The sequence below is a fragment of the Myodes glareolus genome, chromosome 9 (genome assembly GCF_982192425.1).
Source record: "Myodes glareolus chromosome 9, mMyoGla1.1, whole genome shotgun sequence".
Classification (NCBI taxonomy): Eukaryota; Metazoa; Chordata; class Mammalia; order Rodentia; family Cricetidae; genus Myodes; species Myodes glareolus.
Window position 1 is genome coordinate 65,128,982 of NC_142034.1, and position 19,506 is coordinate 65,148,487.

General features: G+C 49.8%; 2 protein-coding genes and 1 long non-coding RNA gene across 9 annotated transcripts; 2 read left to right on the forward strand and 1 right to left on the reverse strand.

Annotated features, from left to right (window-relative positions):
• Nucleotides 1-290: 290 nt before the first annotated feature.
• Mrpl55 (mitochondrial ribosomal protein L55) lies at nucleotides 291-3,133 on the reverse strand. 4 transcript variants are annotated; one of them, XM_048440054.3, is made up of 4 exons: nucleotides 2,971-3,133; nucleotides 1,740-1,847; nucleotides 1,271-1,472; nucleotides 291-529 (listed from the first exon to the last, which is right to left on the reverse strand). In XM_048440054.3, exons 2-4 carry the CDS (start codon nucleotides 1,787-1,789, stop codon nucleotides 371-373), a joined length of 411 nt encoding a protein of 136 aa, XP_048296011.1. In that variant the 5' UTR covers nucleotides 1,790-1,847; nucleotides 2,971-3,133; the 3' UTR covers nucleotides 291-370. The 4 variants fall into 4 exon arrangements, with proteins under 4 accessions (XP_048296011.1, XP_048296013.1, XP_048296012.1 ...); XM_048440056.3 differs by lacking the exon at nucleotides 2,971-3,133 and adding an exon at nucleotides 2,788-2,957; XM_048440055.3 differs by lacking the exon at nucleotides 2,971-3,133 and adding an exon at nucleotides 2,653-2,780.
• Nucleotides 3,134-3,135: 2 nt separating this feature from the next.
• Nucleotides 3,136-4,462, forward strand: LOC125404232 (uncharacterized). The gene is made up of 2 exons (XR_007233206.3): nucleotides 3,136-3,219; nucleotides 3,431-4,462. It is a non-coding gene; the product is annotated as an uncharacterized LOC125404232 (long non-coding RNA).
• A 6,693-nt stretch (nucleotides 4,463-11,155) lies between these two features.
• Guk1 (guanylate kinase 1) lies at nucleotides 11,156-18,989 on the forward strand. 4 transcript variants are annotated; one of them, XM_048440041.3, is made up of 9 exons: nucleotides 11,156-11,305; nucleotides 16,080-16,193; nucleotides 16,333-16,346; nucleotides 16,509-16,563; nucleotides 16,954-17,050; nucleotides 17,636-17,774; nucleotides 17,855-17,939; nucleotides 18,452-18,537; nucleotides 18,680-18,989. In XM_048440041.3, the coding sequence occupies exons 1-9, from the start codon at nucleotides 11,245-11,247 to the stop codon at nucleotides 18,713-18,715; spliced, it is 687 nt and encodes a 228-aa protein (XP_048295998.3). In that variant the 5' UTR covers nucleotides 11,156-11,244; the 3' UTR covers nucleotides 18,716-18,989. The 4 variants fall into 4 exon arrangements, with proteins under 4 accessions (XP_048295998.3, XP_048296001.3, XP_085551114.2 ...); XM_085694988.2 differs by lacking the exon at nucleotides 16,333-16,346 and adding an exon at nucleotides 12,731-12,871 and having other exon boundaries at nucleotides 11,230-11,305; nucleotides 16,522-16,563; XM_085694987.2 differs by lacking the exon at nucleotides 11,156-11,305 and adding an exon at nucleotides 12,852-12,871.
• Nucleotides 18,990-19,506: the final 517 nt, after the last annotated feature.

Genomic DNA, 19,506 nt, shown 5'->3' on the forward strand with positions numbered 1-19,506 from the left:
GCCCATATACTTCACAACTAACCTTTTAGCAGTGTTTAAAACCCAGAGGTTTGAAGCTGAGTGTGATGGCATATACCTTTAAGCCCAGTACTCAGGAGGCAATGTCAGGCCTGATCTACATATAAATTATAGACCAATCAGGGTGAAACTTTGTCTTAAAAAACAACCCCCCCCAAAAAAATCCACAGATCTGACCAAAATGAATCCTAAACCCACTAATCTGTCCTAACTCCAGAGCCTTTCAATCTCAGGGCCGAGCGTACACACAGAAGAAGACAGTGACAGGAGGCTATGGTTTCAAGAATGTATGATTTACAAACAGAAGCCTCCCATCCTTACAAAATGTCACTGGTGTGACTCCCTGACACAGTTACTTCTTGGTCTTGGTCCAAAACCGTTTGTATCGTTCAGTGTCAAAAGTGTCAATCATCTCTGGCTCTTCTTCCTTCTTCTGCAGGAGCTGAGCCTCACGTTTTCGGAACCGGACCCTGCGCTCTTCTGGAGATAGGGCATCCAGGTCTAGGGGCATCTGCATGGGGAGAAGTGAAGGCATTCACCATTGGGGAGAATCAGGAAAGTGACCGGGAAGACACCTTTTACACGGCTGTGCCTTCTATCCTGTGCTGGCCTACTAATTGGTTAGTCAAATCTGTAACTTTTGTTTGGAAAGGAAATGTTTCTCTACTCCTTTCCCCTAGATTTAGTGTATGTTTGTTTAAGACAGAGTTTTAATTTGTACAAAAAAGCATCGGACTCACAGCCATCATCCTCAGCTTCCAGAGTGCTGCAATTGCAGATTTGTGCCACCATACCTGGTTTTATGTGGTCCTGGAACCAAAGGCTTTATGCCTCTTAGGCAAGCATTCTACCAACTAGAATACACTCCAGCCCAGATTTAGTGTTTTTTGTTGTTTTTTGTTTTTTGTTTTTTTTTTTAAACAGACTTGTTAAGCCTGCGTGGTGACACAGGCCTATAATCTCAGCACTTAAAGAGGCAGGAAGATTGGAGGTGAAGGTGAGCCTCAGTGTGTAAGTTCAAAGCCAACCTGGTTTTCATAAGGCCCTGTACAAATAAAACAAGAACAAAGCCCAAACAGGAAATGACTCATTCGTTTGTTCTAATTTTGATGATTGGAGTTTTTGGTGTAAATTCCTCCAACAACTTGTTCCCCTCCTCTTCCACTTTAGCTACATATGCAACCCCAATCCCAAATTCAGGCACTGAGCCTCAACACTATGGCTCAGCAAACACCTATTGAAGGACGCTTACCACTAGCATGCGCCGTGGCTCCCGGTATCGGATATGGATGGTGGAACCGTCCTGCTTGACCAGTAGCACAGGATAGAGGCGAGCATAGGCCTGGCGGCGCAGTCGAGTAAGTGAAGCCCTGCTGCTGTCAGCTCTCCACGAGGAGGTGTGTAGGTGGCAGGGTGCAGGAGTGGCTGCCCTCACAGCACAGTGCCTCAGCAGGCTACAGACAGACATGCAAACATTGGTTGATGGATGGTGCTGAGCCAGATGGCACCGAGTACCCAGCCAGCCAGCCACTGTCAGGGTAGGACAGAGAACCGCCCAGCAATCAAACACTAGCAAGGATTGATGATTCACATTTAGAGGGGCCTCTGCTGAGCTATTAGCATCATCAAAACCGTCTACAGTGGGTGGCTCAGGAGGACAACAAGCCTCCTAGCACCAGGACAGGGGTAACAGCCCCTGCCTGGAGAGAACAGGGATGTACCTGAGGGGACTGGAATTCCATGCTTTCCCAAGCAGGCTGCCCAAAGGCATTGTTTTTCCTTGGAGCTGTTGTGGCACGAGGAAACAGTCACTGGCCCAGATGTAGGATCTGTTAGGCAAGGAAAAAAAAAAAAAAGAACCTGAATTTTCTACTTGATTATTGTTCTAAAATCCTTGCCTGGAGCTAAGTCAGAGCCAGGTACACCTCTAGCAGCAATCTGCTTGTGGCTCTGCGTTCACTGGTTCCGGGAGTTCCCTACAGATACACTGACACTGTCAGCTCTTTGCTGTACAATGGCACAGTATTTGCATATGACTTGTCACTGGTTCCCATGTGCCTTAAATCACTTAGAATACCTAAAAGAATACAAAGTCAGGTGTGGACATGCCTGCATTTCCAACACTCTGGAGGCAGAGGCAGGAGGATAAGGAGTTCAAGATTATCCTGTTACATAGGGAGTTAAAGGTCAGGCTGGGTTGAGACTGTCTCAAAAAACCGAAGCAAACAACCTGAGAGTATACACAACCCATATAACACTTATTAAATGATTTTGTTTACAGGAAAACCCTATGTTCAATATAGCCTCAATTAAAAAACATATCTTCAATCTGTAGTTTGAGTTCTCCGTGAATGGTCAGGCGTGAGAGCGCAGTGTCACTTGCCAGTCTATCCTACTAGCTCTCTGGCCTCAGATTAGAACAGCTTGTGGAGGCTTTTTACAAAACGCGTCCTGTCCTCCAAAGACTGAGTCCATTTCAGCAGGACCAACGCCCACCTATTTCTTAAGGTTATGGAGTCGGAGCCTCACCCTGTACGGTGTATGTGTGTGTGGTGCTTGGTTCTTTCTTATGAAAATCGTTTTAGTTTTCATAACAAAACGGCGAGGTGATTATTATCAAATCTGATTACAGACCGGAAAAAAAGCTCGGGCTACTTTCTCCAATGCCACAAACTCCCAGAGTAGTCTAAGCAGGCGGGAAGCTGAGTGTCCTACACTCAGTAAGATTAAACCAGTGAGAGAGTGCATAGATTAGGAGGTTCCCAGTGCCTCGAAAGAAGCAATCCCGCTGGTCCCAAGTCCGGGCCTCCTGCTCTCTAGTCACGACGACAAGGCTCGGGGTCATGTGCGGAGAAGCCCCTTTCTGTTCGCCCCACACGACGGTGTATGTCGCCCTCCCTTTCACTCGTCAGTGATGGGGCCGGTTGCTGCCGACGCCCAAGAGACTCCAACCTGCGGCCGCCACCTTAGTGTCGGAGGGACCTCGTAGACCCGCCCTGCAGAACTTTACTCAGAAGGTGGGAAACCACGCGGGTGTCTCTGTATACGATGATGGACCCCTGTCCGCGACCCAGTTTTTTCGCAGGCGCCGCGGCGCGCGGCGATGACGTCACAGAGCGCGGGGCTGACGTCCTCCGTTAAGGGCGGAGTAAGCCCAGGTGGGCGTGGTTGAGACTGACGGAAGCCTGTTTAGTTGTCCAGGTACGCCGGATGGGGCTTACCCTGCATTGCTTTGGGTGGCAAAGCCGCTGTAGCAAAGGCTGGCGCATTGCACTAGGCGGAAGGCGGTCAGGACTCTGGGACTTTCTGGGGTGCAGGCTGCATGGCTCTGTGCAGTGCGCAGATGGAAGCAGGACAGCATTGCTGCTGTGCGACCTTGACATCTAAGTTTCCACGCCTGGTTGTTTTCCAGGTTTGCTCCGAATCCGATGGTCGCCCACAGACCCCTTTCTCTCGGCCCATGTCTGGAAGACGGACTTTCAAGCGCCAGGTCGGAATTCAAGATCAGCTTGGTCTACATAGTGAACTCAAGGCCAACCGAGGGGCTAAATAACCCTGACTCAAAAACAAACAAACAAACAAACAAACTTAAAGAATTGTTATAAAGTGGGCAGCACATCTGAATTGAGCATCAGTTCCCTCACAAAGAGCTGTTTTGGAGAGCTTTTAGTAAGAAGGTGATCTAAATCGGGCGGTGGTGGCCCATGCCTTTAACCCAGCACTCGGGAGGCAGAAGCAGGTGGATCTTTGTGAATTAAAGGCCACCCTGGTATACCAAGTGAGTTCCAGGACCAGTTTCAAAGCTTCCCCCACCTCAACCTTGAACAGACAACAACAACAACAACAACAACAACAACAACAACAAAGTGATCTAGAGGGACAATTGTTACACTGTGTCTGTTGTGCCAAAAAGGAGAGAGAAATCAACTATGGGCTCCTGAAACAGTAAAGTCTTTAATAAAGTGCCACACAAGCAAGGTCTCTAGTCAATCATGGCTGGGAGACAAGAACTCCAGAGCTTTGTTTGTCCTGACAGCCCCAAGCGGGGATGAAGCAGGATTGATAGGCACAAAAATCACACCTGTGCCAAGTTAAAATTTTCACCAATCAGGAATTAAAGATTAGAGGCTTTCCCTGTGTGTTCCATCATTGTCAAGGGACATGGAATGTAAGCTTTCCAGTCCAACCAATCTGATTCATTTGTTCCTTTTGTTGTTAGGAATAGCCATAATGTTTTTAGAGAACTAAAGATGTATAACAGACTATTTCTATTGTTTAAGGAGGAGTTGGTCTTGGGAACTTGGACTTTGTTTCAACCTGCAGGTAAAATGGAAGCTGAAGTCAAAATGACTGTATTTAGGACAAGGTGTTTTTGCCTGTTCCCTGCACAGTAAAGGAACTGCAAGTAAAATCTTTAAATAAAAATGAACTGATTTTACAATCATTATCTTTATCTAATTTTACTTTTTGTTTTGTTTTGTTTTGTTTGTGTTTTTGGAGACAGGGTTTCTCTGTGTAGCACTGGCTGTCCTGGAACGCACTCTGTAGACCAGACTGACCTCCAACTCACAGAGTTTCTCCTGCCTCCACCTCCAAAATGCTGGGATTAAAGGTGTGTGACACCACTGCCTGGCCCGAATTTTTACTCTAAATTTAGGGAAAAGAAAAAAAAAAAAGAAACCAAAAATCTTTACTCAGAGGAAAGGAAGGGAGAGAGGAGGGAGGGAAAGGGAATATTCTCTAGAAAGGTGGAATGAACCTACTCTTGTCCCACCGCCTTCTAGATGTGACTTCTAGAAGGCTGAATGGGTGGCTAACTCAGCAGAAGTAGTTCGAAAGGGCATTCAGGAACTGGCTTGCTGGTTTTTAATTGGTTTCTCCTAGACTGAAAGACAAGAGGAATTCTAAAGGATTTGGAAAGATTGGGAAAATTCTCAGTCTGAGCAAGGAAAGAACAGAAATAAGCATGGGTAAAAGGCACGGAGAGTTGTGCATCAGGATACTGGAGACCAAGGTTCAGCAGCTGCCCTCCAAGCTGCCTTATCTCAAGCAGCAGGACTCTTCTTCCTTCCAGGTCTCTGGTCCCAAAGACACTCAGGACAAAAGGTTACCTGTGGTGCCTGTTGTCATACAAAATGCATGCTGGCCTCACACTGTCTCAGCATCACAAGTACCTGTGACAGAATTCTCAGTGCTGGTACCCTGGCTCCTCCCTGCTCTTCTCACTCCTGCCTCTCCAGCCCAGGGGCTCTCTTCTCTGTCCTATAAAAACTTCCCATTTTGGTCACAATTTCTCTTGGTCTTCTGCTCTTGACTCTTTGTCCTCTCTCTTGCCCCTCTCTTTCCTCTTTCCCTCTTACTCCCCCCTCAACCCCTCTCATAGCCTGATTCAGTCTGCTGGTCATGTTTAGTCTACTACTCCTCTCCCTGCTCTGGACCCTTCCAGTTGCCTCTGGCTTTATTCTCCCACTTGTATACAATAAAAACCATCTCCTTAGTCTTCTGCTCTTGGCTTCTGATCCTCTCTGTTGCCCCTTTCTCCGCTATTTCCCTCTTAACACCCCACCACCACGCTTCTCACAGCCTGGTTCAGTCTGCTGATTGTGTTGCGTCTTCTTTCTCTCCCTCGTCTTCCAGATGCCTCTAGCTGTACTCTCCCTCATATCTATAATAAAACCCTTCTCCTCAACCATACGGTCATGTCATTTTTATTCACCAGGAAACTGCAATTTACACCTTGCCTGCCCTGGAAATTCTAAACTGTGGTGACTTGTCCTTGGGCTTCTGTTTGAGGCCATTCTTTGTCTTTGCGCCCGTTTGTGCTGGTTTTCACCTTTTATTAATAAAAATAAGAATGTTCATAGGGTACACTGATTTCCCAGGTACCACATGATGGTTCTCCTAAGACTCCTCGGTATTTCTAGTAACATATCTTTCCAGCTTTTTAATTCTTCTTAAAATTATGTATGTATATGAGTGTTTTGTTTGCATGTGAGTCTGTGCACCATGTGCGTGCCTAGTGCCCTTGAATGTCCTGGTACTGGGGTAATACGTGGTTCTGAGACACCGTATGGGTGCTAGGAATTGAACCTGGGTCCTCTGACAGGCAGCGCTCTTAACAACTAAGTCCTTTTTCCAGGTCCCACCCCTGCCTTTTAGTTCTTTAATTGACAGAGGAAATTAACCTGTTCCTGAACTCCTAGATGGCCCCTAGAGTAGGGATGCCAGAAAAGTAGAGCCAACATCAGCGTGTGTGATGCCAGCCATGGCCCCACGTGGACTGCAACCAGTCACACTGTGTGGGGAGGAGAGCCTAGGGCCACTCCCGCCCTTGTGTGTGCATGATGCCACACCCAGAGAATTTAGCAGTTGCCCTGATGCTCTTCAGGATGCTCTTAGGACAAAGCATTCTTCCTCCTGGTGTGGGAGTGTTTAACTTGTGCCTGCCTCACCATCCTTCGGAGGGGTTTGTAACTTGTTTACGGGAGCCTTCAGTCTAGGGGAAGAATTTGGACTTGGACTTTTGAGCAATGTCTTGCTTAGGGTTAGTATTACTATGATGAAACACCAAGACCAAATCCAAGATGGGTTGGAAAGGGTTTATTTGGCCTACACTTCCGCATTGTAGTCCATCATTGAAGGGACCAAGACAGGAACTCAAAACAGGGCCAGAACCTGGGAGCTAATGCAGAGATAGGGGTGGGGGAGTGGGAGGAGTGAGGGGGTAGTGCTGCCTACTGACTTGTTCCTTGAGGCTTGCTAATTCTGCTTTCTAATAGAACTCAGAACCATCAGCCCAGGGATGGCTCCATCCCTCCGCCATCAATCACCAATTAAGAAAATACCCCATAAGCTTGCCTACAGCCTGATCTTATGGAGTCATTTCCTCAACTCCTTCCTCCCCTTTCTCCAGCCTGTATCAAGCTGACACCGACACCAGCCAGCACAGCAACCCTCATTGGAACTCAGCACTGGTTAAAAACATGAGAAGCCAGTTTCCACACTGGAGGGCCTACACAGAGTCCCTATCCTAGCACATCTTGTGACTTGGAGTTCCTGTTCTAGAACTTATCAGCCTCTCAAGCACAAAGAACCTTGTGTGTCCCTTGTGGAAATGGGGCGTGGTGGCAGGATGCTGTCTTTACAAGTGTGCCCTTCTGAGTACTAATTTTGCTTGGGGGGAAGGGCCCTGCCTCAGTTGTCCTACTCACCAACAGGGGCCTTGGTTGCGTGAGCATTCACTTGGAACTGGTGGCTCATTGTGGTGATGATCTTGCCTATTATCCACTTGCCTTTCTGTAGGCTACTCATTTGGAAACAGATAGTCACCTTCTCCCTCCCTAATCCCCCTCTGAGTGTGTGTGTCCTCACACACCCATGTCTATGTTTATGTAAATGACAGATCAGCATCAATTGTGTCTCCTCCATCAACCTCCTTTACTTATCTTTTGAGTCACTGGACCTGACTTCAGGTCCTCTATGGTACCTCAAGGCCATAAATATGCCCAGGCCCTGATAAAGGTGTTCAGGTTTTGTCCAGAGTGTGAAAGAGAAGTGACCCAGGCCCAAGCCACATTCATTCAATCCTCACATAAACTTCACATTCTGACTTCCTCTCTCATGACATTATTCCTGTCGCTTGTGGTCTCTCTGGAAGCACACAAACATTCTAGTGAGCTCCAGTAGGCTGGCTCGACCTGGGGCAGGTTTTGAAATTGCAGCTGACCAATATGGAAGCTCGGGTACGAATATGGGGATAGGTTTTGCCTACTGTGGGCAAGGGGTTCAAGTTAGAGGCAAAATTATAGCTGCAAATGCCAAATTAGAGCTGCAAAATTACATGGCCAATGTGGAAAGACACCAGTCCATGAAAAGAAGTGTTTGGGTTTTATTTTTAAATTACATTGTATTTATTTATTCTCTGTGTGTGTCTGTGTGGGGTGCTCATGTACCATGATGCACACGTGACTATCAGAGGCTAGTCTGCAGGATGAGCTCTCTCCTTTCATCGCATGGGTTTCCGGGAGCAAAAGCAGGTAGTCAAGCCTTGCAGCAGGCACCTGTATCCTTGAGAAATATCCTTGGCTCCTCAATTTTTTTTTTTTATTTATTTCAGTGTTTGCTGTTTTGTTTTGTTTGTTTGTTTGTTTTTCAGACAGGGCCTCTCTATGTAGCCTTGACTATCTGGAACTTGCTACATAGACAAAGCTAGATTGGAATTTACTATATAGCCTAAGCTAGCCTTGCCTTCCTGACAATATTCCTGTCTCAGATTCCTGAGTGCTGGGATTATAGGTGTGAGCCACCAAGTTTCGTTACTTCTTGGCTGGTTCTTTTGAAAAGCAGGCTGTGGCAGGGGCCGTGGTGGGTGAAGTGCAGCACAAAGAAAACAGTGAAGAGCAGAGGACTACTCCCCCTCCCCCCTTCCTCCTTTTCTGGTTTAAAGCTGTGAGTTTTTTTATTTTTTTTTTAATAGTCTTGCTGGGTGGTGGCGGCGCACACTTTTAATCCCAGCACTTGGGAGGCAGAGGCAGAGAGATCTCTGTGAGGGAGATCTCTGTGAGTTCGAGGCCAGCCTGGTCTACAGAGTGAGTTCCAGGACTGGCTTTATAGCTACTGGGAAACCCTATCTCAAAAAAACAAAACAAAACAAACAAACAAAACAAAAACAAATTGTCTTATAGGGGCTGGAGAGATGGCTCAGAGGTTAAGAGCACTGGCTGCTCTTCCAGAGGTCCTGAGTTCAATTCCCACTAACAAGATGAATCACAACTATCTATAAGAGGGAAGATCTTGTTCCCTCTTCTCGTGTGCAGACATACACACAGGCAGAACACTGTATACATAATAAATAAATAAATAAATCTTTTTTTAAAAAATGGCCTTATATGCTGGACTTGGTGATTCACTCCTAGGCAGGCAGATCTCTGTGAGTTCAAGGTCAGCTTGGTCGACGGAGTAAGACCTTGTCACAAGTCACAAAAATAGGTAAGTAAATAGATAGATAACTAAATAGCCCTATCCTTTTCTCCCTCCACTCTCCAACCTGTAACATATTTAAGACATATCCAAATTCTCTTTTTTTGTCATTGTACTTAAAGCAATTTTTGGTTCCCAAATTGAGACAGCAGACAGAAGCTCAGATGGTGGAAATGAGTTTCAGGATTTAGTGATAGGTTCAGTGGAGAATAGAAGACACAGCTAAGTTCCCAGAGCCTCATAAACTCAAGGGCAACCTGCCAGCAGGTGTGTGGTGCCCTCACCACCTGCCCGTCCCCCCAGACTCAGCTATAATCAAGCTTTCCTTGGTGTTCCAGCTCCCGAATAATGACACTGAGACTTCTTATTAATTACGAAAGTTTTGGCCTTAGTTTAGACTTGTTCCCAAGTAACTTTTGAAACTTAAATTAACCTGTTTATATTAATCTACATTTTGCCACATGGTTTGTTACTGTTGTGCCCAGTCCATGGGGTCCCCAAAAGACCACCAGGGAGACTGACTCCCTGACATGCAGAAGCAAGGTTTATTATGGTAATTGCAGGCCGGCCTGGACCTCATTAGCACAGCAGCGAGAGAGGAGGTGTCCCACCCTTCTAGAGAGCATTATTTAAAGGCAAAGGCCAGGAAAGTTACATTCACAGGGTTTGGGGTGATTGGTTGAATCCTGATTGACTTGGGCTTAGGGACTTTTCACAAATTTTTATTTTCTAACCTCACCCTCACCCGTTGCTAGTCAAGTTTTCTTATCGACTGACCTTCGGGTGGGATCATTCTCTGGTTATCTGTACTTTCCAGGTGGCTACCCTGCTACTTTTGTCTCTAGCCGTTTCTGAGAACTGGAATGTTTTATGGAAAATAGCTTACACAAGACGTTAGGCGAAGGTAGAGGACAAAATGGAGGAACTTTGGTTCTTCAGTGAGTACTTTTTTTTTGTTGTTGTTGTTGTTTGGGAAAGGGTTTCTCTGTGTAGCTTTGGAGCCTGTCTTGGAACTTGCTCTGTAGACCAAGTTGGCCTCGGACTCACAGAGATACTCCTGCCTCTGCTGCTGGAGTGCTGGGATTAAAGATGTGAGCCATCACCGTTCAGCTTGTGCACACATTTAAATTAATTAATTAGGTTCTTTCAAGATGAGGTTTGCCCTGGTTGTTCTGGAACTCCCTTTGTAGACCAGGCCAGCCTTGAACTCACTGAGATCCTCTTGCCTCTGTCTGGAGTGCTGGGATTAAAGACATTTATTTACTTATTTACTTTTCATCTTCTTGGTTTTTCGAGACGGGTTTCCTCTGTAGCTTTGGAGCCTGTCCCCCGGAACTAGTTCTTGTAGACCAGGCTGGGCTTGAACTCACAGAGATCCACCTGCCTCTGCCTCCCGGTGCTGCGATTAAAGGTGTGCGCCGCCACCACCCAACAAAAAGCATGTTTTTTAATCCTACCATTTGGTATGGTAGAGGCAGGTGGCTCTCTGGGAACCTGTCAGGACTACATAGTCTATATGTGTATGTGCATGAGCCTGCGAGCAGGTGCCTGAGGAGACCAAACACCGTCTGGGTCTGGGAACTGAACGGGAACCTGGTTCCTAAAAGGTAACCGGATAATGCGAAGACGTGACTCAACGGACTCGATGCTGATTTCATTTTTTTTTTTAAATTTTATGTCATTGGCGCTTTGCCTGCATGTTTGTCTATGTAACTCCTCAGACCGGAGTTACAGACAGTTGTCACCCGTCATGTGAGATCTGGGAATTGAACCCAGGCCCTCTCTGGAAGAACTGTCAGTGCTCTTAAACGCTGAGCCATCTCTCCCGGCCACTTGATTTTTAAAGTGCTCCTCTTCGGGTCCTCTCTGTGGACAGGAGGGGTCTGAGCCTAGAAAAAAAGGGCGAACATGGAAGAAAACCATGCCTGATGACACAAGGACTAAGGGTGAAATGGGCGTGGTCTCCGGGGAGTACCACGCAATACGCCTGCGCAGCAGTGCGGCGCTCCCCCTCCCGCTGGCCCTCGCAGACCGACGCGCTGCTATGACGTAGTCCTGCGGCCGTGACCAGGCGGAGGTGATTCGGGTGGGCGGGGCCGGAGATGGTGACGTAATGTCGGCGGGCGGTGGTGGGAAGGGGGTTTGCGCTGGCGATTTTGCGCACTCCGTGTGCGCAGCAGTGCCGCGCTCCGGTAAGCCGTCGTGAGTCGGCGCGACGCTGTGACGTAGTCCTGCGGGCGGTCCCTGATGCTGCGGCGCCCGCTGGTCGGGCTGGCAGTGGCCGCCCTGGGTCGCGTCCCTGTGGACGGTGAGTGCGCTTTGCTGCTGAGGACTTGCGACCGCGAGCGTCCCTTGCGCGCTGCCTCCAATGACCCCTGCTCTTGTGAGGACGCCTGGTGAACGTGTTTTCCGGGTCCTCAGAACGACAGGGACAGGCACGTGGAGTCGCAGCCACCCACAAGCTGCCTGAGTCTAGCCGGTGCTCTTCCTCGGCGCCCTGCCCACCCGGCGTCCTGGACAGGTTCAAGCGCCTGGTTTTCCCCCTTCGCCATTGCCGTTGCTGGACTTCGGTGTCTGCAGGTGGTGCAGGCCCCGCTGACGCCTGGGTGTGGGTATTGGGATTCGGCCTGTCTCAGGTTGAGGTTTCTGGTGCCGCCTTTGGGCTTAATATCCCCAGGCATCATTTTATCCAACGTGGAAGTGGGCGGGGAAGCAGTGAGTGAGAAGGTTCCTTTAGGTGGTGGCTGGAGGAGGAGCAGGTGACATTAGCTACCTGAAGAGATTGGGAGAAAGCGAATAAATGACTGGTCAGCCTTGGTTAGGGTCCAAGGAGGGAAGGTTTGTTTCTGTGGGTACTCCAATTTACCTTTTGGGGATCATAGGTTAGTTATAAGAGCTACTACTAAGGCGGGTTCCAGTTTGGCACCAAGGAGCAGAATTTCCTGCTACTTTAGCCTGTCTACCCACGTTACCCCTGCCTTCACGTATTAGGCTTTTATGTTCCCGTAGATGCTAAATCAGCCATTGCTGCTGCTTGCCTGGCCTTCCTTGGTTCAGCGCTGGATCTCTGTCTAGGATGGGCAGCGGGGAGACTAGTAATTTTCTGGAGTAGTAAATTTGAGGCAGTATACTTCTCTTCAGCCACACTTAAACTTTCTTTTTGTACAAAATATCCAGAAAACATGTTGAGGTAATTTGAAGGAAGAGGCAGAAGGAGGTGTGGGAGGAGACAGCCCAGGCAACAAAGGAGAGGTAAAATGAGGGTGAGCCCTTGGTAGGCAGCTGTAGGAGGCAGGCTGCTTGCAGCATCCCTGGTCTTTCCTGCCCCACCCTGTCCCCATTCTTGCTGATCCTGATCATGGTGGTCCTCGGTTTCCACCGACCCTGCCTGCAGTAGACCTCACTGTCCCCTGCCCTATCTCCCATCCTTCCTGACTCTGCTTGCACTGGTCCCCAGTCTCCTCTGCCCTGCCCTACCCATCCCTTGCCTGCGTGTATTGGGCCTTAGTGTCCTTTGCCATACCTACCCCCCCCCCATTCTCCCTGGGCCTACTGGGTGGGCTTCATCCACCCTTCAGTCTTGCCTGATCCTGTTTCCTTACTTTCCCTTCTACACAAGTGAGTAGTTGACAAGCCCTGCAACATCCTAGGTCTTAACATTTTGCTCTCCTTGGGTTCTGAACCCTTTTTTTTTCCTTTCATGTTCACTTTGCCTCATGATTATGGCATCCAGGACCCCATTCAAGATTCAGCCTGTTCTTTTTTGTCCTTGGTGGGAAGAGTCCCAAGCAGAGATGGGTAGCACCAGGAAGGTCCAGCAGCAGCCTGTTCGTGGTTGGCTGCTACTCTACCCTTCCTTCCTTGGGAGGCTGTGGTACGTCCATCTGGCTCAGGTAGAGGAATGAGCATGAAAATGCTTTGACTGCTCCTGGTGCTGCCATTGGAAGAGGCTCCTCAATTCTGGGGGCTTCAGGGCTGGAATGTGCCTAGTGCTGTTTATAGCTTCAGTGGACAGGAGGGATGTGGTGGTTGTGACAGATTTCTAGTTCTAGGGGCCCTAAGGTAAAGACAAGAAGAGGTTGTGCAGGAAGTTGTGTCTGGGGAGTGTTCCAGGAGAGCATGTTCCCTCCCAATGCTCCTGTGGAAATCACTTGTATCTTGGCTTGTCTTAGAGTTAGGGGCTTGGGGTTCTTGTTCAGGCAGTTGAAGTCTGGGGCTAGAAGAGCTAAAGAGATTGGGGTCTAAAGTTTCTCCAGTGGTCTCCCCAAAGGAAGTTGTCTTTGAGTAGCACACACTTCTATAAATGCTAGAGCAGAAACTAAATCTGTAGTTTCTGCTGTTAGCTGTGGCCCTGTGGAGATGTAGCGAACGCCTGGTCACCTGGCTGCTGACTAGAGTCCTCCATACTCCCCTTGCCAGGCCCAAGTGCCACTGTTGTACCACACAGCTAGCTAGCCAGGGTCATCTGGTAAGATCTGTGTAGATTCAAGCAAGTGTAGTGTCATCGAGGGTCACCAAGAACTGTCCAAGATCCAAGGACTGCACGTGCCAGGTGACACCTACTGGCACTCTTCAGAGCCAAGGTGCCAACAGGTGGAGCTGGTGCCCTGTGTCTTTCTGTCTCTTGTGATTTAGCCCCAGGAGGACAGAAGTTAAACACTGTGACTCCTGAAAAGCTGGCCTTGAGAGGTTAAGCGGCTCAGCGGGGGTGCCTTAGGGAGTGCAGAGCTGGGTTGGATTCAGCTGTCGCATATGTCTACATGTGCACGCTAGTGTCCTTCCTCCCCCTGTCTGGTCTTGGCCTGCAAGGTACAGGGTTAGGGTCAAGACAGGGCTCCCACAATGCCAGAAATGAGGATTTGAGACTGGAATCTGGGTGATACCAGCTCATCATTACCTAGAGTTGGAAGCAGGGAATAGAGTGGGGGATGGGTATAGGCTGCTCCATTGTCTGATGAGATTACAGATCATGTGTTTCACCCATGCTTGTCCCTCATGCATGTCCTCTTGACTGTCCTACCTGGGATCCTTTTCTCAGAAGCTTTCTTACCTCGTGCACTTTGGAGCATCTCTCCTAGTTTTGGTTCTCCTCTGTTGTACTTGTTCTTATTTTAGTGTCAGATCCGGTGTTCTCAGTCTCTGGAATACAGCTGTACAGTGAGTTACTCAGCCCCACGGTGAGTGCTGCCTTAAGCTCCTTTTAAGCTCAAGGGAACCAAGAGCTCCAGAAATGGGTCATTAAGAATGTGCAGATGTAGAACCCATATTGGCAGCTGCAGATCACAGCCTGTGGCCATCAAGGGAATTTGAAGCCAGTGCAGCACCTTGAGGAACTCTCATCTGGAGTGCCTGATACAGCAGGCAGAAAGGAAGGCAGCTTTGTAGGAGCTGGATTGTGTGGTTTGTAGCGTACACTCTTAGGGCCAGGCCATGGTGGAAGCAGCAGGGCTCAGTGACTAGGGAAGAGGATACCTGTGAAAAGGTGGTGATGAGATGTGGGTCAGGGGAAGCCTGGAGCCCAGACAGGAAGTTAGCATACGGTGGCCAGTGTGATTAGGGAGAGCCCGAAGGAAGCAGTTTCATTGAGAGGCAGCACTGGTGACACTGAGTGAGTTTCTCTAGGACCCCTTAACTATGTCTTTTTGTTAGGTGGTCCTATGTGCTTCTCAGGGACGTGCATGTGTGTGTTTTCAGTATGCATGTGTGATGTGCATGTGCATGCACATATACCATACACATAGTGCTTGTGCTCCTGTGGGTGATAGAATACCAGCACCAGTGCTTTTGTAAGATTACCTCATGGCCTACATGAGGGATTAAGAATACAAGATTTCCCTAAGCTGATTCCCTTCCTGCATCCTATGCCTTTTGGACCAAAAGCTGTGTGGGCCTCACCCACAAAGGTGCTTGGGTTGGCAGACAGCCCCTCCAGCTCCCAAATACCCTCCCTGATCTCCCTTTTCCTCAACCTCAGTGGACAGCAGCAGCTCATGTCTCTCAGCCCCTGTGGTGGCTCTTCCCCCATCTGTCAGTGTGTCAGATGCAGCCCTGGTTATTTGGGCAGGTGTAGTCTCAGGAGCAGGACAAGTAACTTCCTTTTCCTTCTTGCACAGTGGAAGAACGGGGCTGATCTCTTTGCAGCCAGTGCAGGCAGGGCTGGATGCCCCAGGGATTTATTGAAGGGCGGGGTATGGGCTTGGCAGAGATTAGTCCCCTGTCCCTCGGTGTAGAGCAGCCATTGACTCTTCCCAGGTTAATCACGGAGGCTGCAGCACATCAAGTAGGTGGTTTCCATCCTGGGGAGGCAGGAGGGCCTTCATAGACAGGGTCCTGGTTGTGTAAATGAGGACCTGCTCAGAGGCCAGGCTGGAGGGAGGAGTGGGGCTGGGCTTGGGGACCGGTGAGATAAGATGGTCCGAGGGCAAGGGAAGGAGGCTCAGGTCCTAGATCAGACTGTGATGGAGGAGGTTTCTGCTGTGCTTTCATGCCTACCACAGCAGCTGCTCCTCCGTTGGCAGCCCCTACCTGCAGCAGAACCGGATCCCTGAGCTGAGCTGCATTCACTTTCCCCTTGGGAGGCTAGGGGGTGCTATTCCAACACTTGGCTGGTCGGCTGCAGCTTGTTTTTCCCAGAGAAGTTAGAGATGGTTGCATGTCCAGTGGGAAGTTTCCAAAACAGGTTTGAACTGAATAGACTTGAGGATGCCATGTTTGTACAGGGAATTTCTGTTTTCAGACTTGGACCTCCCAGTGGGCAGTGCCATTTATGGGCACTGCGTAGTGTGAGGTCAGGTTCTGGAGGGCAGCCTATATGGGGTGGGACCAGTGAGTGCTGCATTGTCTGTTTCTGGGTCACATGCCTGTGAACATCCTGTTGGGTGTGTGTGAGGCTGGTTGTTGGAATCCTGTTGGCTTTCCTGCCTGTGTGTACCATCTTACCAGTTGACTACTGTTGAGAGGAGGGTTCACATTATAGGAGGATGTTGCCCTTGGGAGTCAGTCATGCCACTGCCTCTTAGAATAATGCCAGGGTACCAGCACGGGTAAAACCTCTCATGTCTGTGATGCCCCTCCTCTCACAGGCATGGCAGGACCTAGGCCGGTGGTGCTGAGTGGGCCGTCAGGAGCAGGGAAGAGCACCCTGCTCAAGAAGTTGTTCCAGGAACATGGCAGCATCTTTGGCTTCAGTGTGTCCCGTGAGTGCCCTAGGACCCTGAAGGGCAAGGAGCTCAGAGGCTATCCCAGCACTGGACTACTAGAGTTCCAAATATACACCCCCAGCCTAGGAGATGCTCTCCTTACCCTCCTCAACCCCATTGCCCTCTCCCTTCCCAGGGCCTTCATCTAGAGTAAGCATCTTGGCCCCAGTGACCTCTTGAGATCTGGTCTGGGCTTTCCACTGGCTGTGAGCACCACCTGCTGCTATACAACCAGAAAACTGAGCAGGCCTGCAAGGGAAGACCCTGGGTAGGGTGGAAGGGTTGTACACCCATCCCTTCCGTGTGTGATAGGTCTTTTTTCTAGATACTACAAGGAACCCGCGACCTGGTGAGGAAAATGGCAAAGGTGAGCTGACCTGCTAATCCAAGGGTCTCAAGCATGACCTATTGTGGGGGGAAGCGGGCAGTGGGAGGGCATGAGGGTTTGCTCTGTCCCTTGGCTATAACGGAACTCAGTCCCCAGCAGGAGTATCTCTTGCCTTTGGGTTAGTAGCTTGATTAGAGTCTGTGCATCATCAGAGTGAGGGCTGGACCTTCTGCCTGCCTGATATATGGCAGGGGTATCCCCCTTTTCTATGGAACTTGACTATTTCTAGTCCCCCAGCAAGGACAGTGAGGACAGTGGTGTCTGTTCCAGTCTGGATCTAGCTAGAACAGTCCTGTGTAGGATGGAGAGGGGCCAGGCCAGGCAGGTCTGGGTTTTGGGTATCCTCTGAAAAGCCCTCTTCTTCTCCAGATTACTACTTTGTGACTAGGGAGATGATGCAGCGTGATATTGCAGCAGGGGACTTCATTGAGCATGCTGAGTTCTCGGGGAACCTTTATGGTACAAGGTGGGCTGAGTTTGGTGTGGATCAAGGTAACCCCAGAATTGGCAGAAGGAAGCTCTCCCCTCTGTCATATGATGTCCTCCCAGTCTCCCACCTAGGCTTAGCTGATAGACTCCAGGGAGCAGGCGGGCTGAGTCATGCCCAGGCTCGTCTGTCTCAAGCCATCCTGTATGGTTGGAGCCACATGAGATACCTCACACAGGAAGGGGTAGGCAGTGACAGGCAGCTCAGGCCTGACCAAAAGCCCAAACTCTTTTGGCTTTTGGCTGCAGGACAGGTTCAAAGGACTGTGCTTTCAGAGAATTTGTCAAGGCCAAGGGTATGCTTGAATGTTCTGAGAAGTACGGACGGTGCTGGGTTCAATGAGCCTCTGCTCTTCCCATGCTAGGCCTAGGATGGGGCTCGGGGAGGAAGGGGCTGAGTTTCTCTGAAGCTCTTGGAAGCTTTAAGAGACTACTAAAGGTTGAAGTTTAGCAGCCAATGCATGTATTCCTGAGAGGATGGCCAGCAGGCAAGGACTCATGATGGGTTAAGGGTCTGGCCTTGGGTCCCATTGAATGTCTGCTCACTGCCCTTCCCTGCTCCCAGCAAGGCGGCTGTTCGGGCTGTGCAGGCCATGAACCGCATCTGCGTGCTAGACATCGACCTACAGGGTGTGCGCAACATCAAGAAGACTGATCTGCATCCCATCTACATCTCTGTGCAGCCCCCCTCGCTGGCTGTTCTGGTGGGTACCTGGTGTGGGAGACCTGCAGGGCAGGCCCTGAGACTTGGAGAGTACTGACTCAACAAAGGCCTGCATTTCAGGAGCAACGATTGCGGCTGCGCAACACTGAGACTGAGGAGAGCTTGGCAAAGCGACTGGCAGCTGCACAGGCTGACATGGAGAGCAGTGAGTGTGGTCAGGTCGTTTATACCTTATGAGCATGTGGTCACCCCATTCACCGAGACACAGGGAGGACCAAGGGCAAAGATGGAGGAGTTGGAGACCTCTTTGTCTGCAGAGCCTTTGAGGGGCCACACTTCTCTTACTGACTTGAGTGTGTCATAGGCATCTTCTTGCAAGCTGTGCTCTTGTTTCTGGATCTGAACTTGGCCCACATTCAGGCACTGTCACTGAGACCTTTTGCTGTTTCTCTATGTGCATATGGGAGCCCATCACAGTTCTAAATAGAGTCAGTTCTAAATAGAGTCCGGGGGAAGGGGCAGTGGTCCATACTCTAGTACTCAGAACTTGATGAGCAAGCCCCAGCTGAGGTTCTCTAGAGGGGAAGGCAGAGTTCCATCCAGTCCTGGTGGTCCTACTACAGTGACAGGCAAGAGTAGACAGGTAGAGGTTGTTGCAGTGCTGTAGGCCTGGAAGGGGCCAGATTCCTTGTGTTCTGACTCTTGTCTCATTCCCAGGCAAGGAGCCTGGCTTGTTTGACCTGGTGATCATCAATGACAACTTGGATAAAGCCTATGCAACACTGAAGCAGGCTCTGTCTGAGGTGGGCCCCTCCCCATCCACCCTGTCCTGGCACAGTACAAGCGCAAAGTTCAAGAGTCCTTTGGGGCCGGGGGAGGATCTGAGACCCAGCCCTCCCTGGTTCCCTGCCTCTCCTGACTTTCTGTTTTCCTTCTTCCTTGCAGGAAATCAAGAAAGCTCAGGGCAGTGGCCATGCCTGAAGGTCGGCCTCATTCTATAGAGTGACGCCTGTGCCCCACATATCCCTGGGCTGTGAGGTGGGGAGATCTCTGCCGGGGCACCAAGGACTTGTATAGACTTCTCCTGTGCAGTAGGAGGAGCTCCCCTTGTCTGGCCACATGGTGGCTCTTCACCCTGTGCTGGCTTGCTGAGGCTGAAGGACTCTGAAATGTACCCACTTCTGTTCTCCCTGGGCTGTCCCTGTCCCTCCTGCTGGAGCAGGACTGACACCCTAATAAAGTAACTATTGGGTTAGAGTGTCACAGCAGTTCACACTGGGCCTATGGCCCCTAGTTGCCCACCTCTACCTGGTCAACCCGTATGAAAGCTGCCAAGGGGATTCTGCATAGGTGTCTGGTGGCCCCTGTCCCTGCCCATATCAGGGTCCACCAGTCATCAGAATGCTAGCTGGGTTGATTGTGATCACTTCTTCCCCTAGGAACCTGTCAACTGGGACAGCCAGCATGGGTTGGAATGGGGCTTAAGTACTGCTGCCTCTTTGAGCTGTTTCTGAGCCATTTAGGGATACAGAGTGACAAGAATCACTGGCCAGGAAGGAAAGTGCCCAGCCATCAGGGAAGAGCATGAAAAGCTGAGGACATAGTGCTGGCCCTGGGACCTGTGGGTGCTGTGTTCTCTTGCCCTGATATAGAGCCCGCCAAGCCCCAAGGCAGGCCAGTCAACCTTTCTGAGCTAGAAGAGGGGCAGAGCCTTGGGCTTTTGTAGAGATTCCAGATTCTGAGCCCTAGAGTTTGTAGAGGGTGCAGCATTC

Bases quoted from the DNA above. Each gene is read 5' to 3' on its own strand.
- Mrpl55 (XM_048440054.3), bottom strand. From the start codon at position 1,789: ATGCCTTTGGGCAGCCTGCTTGGGAAAGCATGGAATTCCAGTCCCCTC. The intron at 1,473-1,739 runs GTACATCCCTGT...GTCTGTCTGTAG, and splicing joins TGGAATTCCAGTCCCCTCAG to CCTGCTGAGGCACTGTGCTG. The intron at 530-1,270 runs GTAAGCGTCCTT...CTCCCCATGCAG, and splicing joins AGCCACGGCGCATGCTAGTG to ATGCCCCTAGACCTGGATGC.
- Guk1 (XM_085694988.2), top strand. From the start codon at position 11,245: ATGCTGCGGCGCCCGCTGGTCGGGCTGGCAGTGGCCGCCCTGGGTCGC. The intron at 16,194-16,521 runs GTGAGTGCCCTA...TCTTTTTTCTAG, and splicing joins CTTTGGCTTCAGTGTGTCCC to ATACTACAAGGAACCCGCGA. The intron at 17,775-17,854 runs GTGGGTACCTGG...CCTGCATTTCAG, and splicing joins CCCCCTCGCTGGCTGTTCTG to GAGCAACGATTGCGGCTGCG.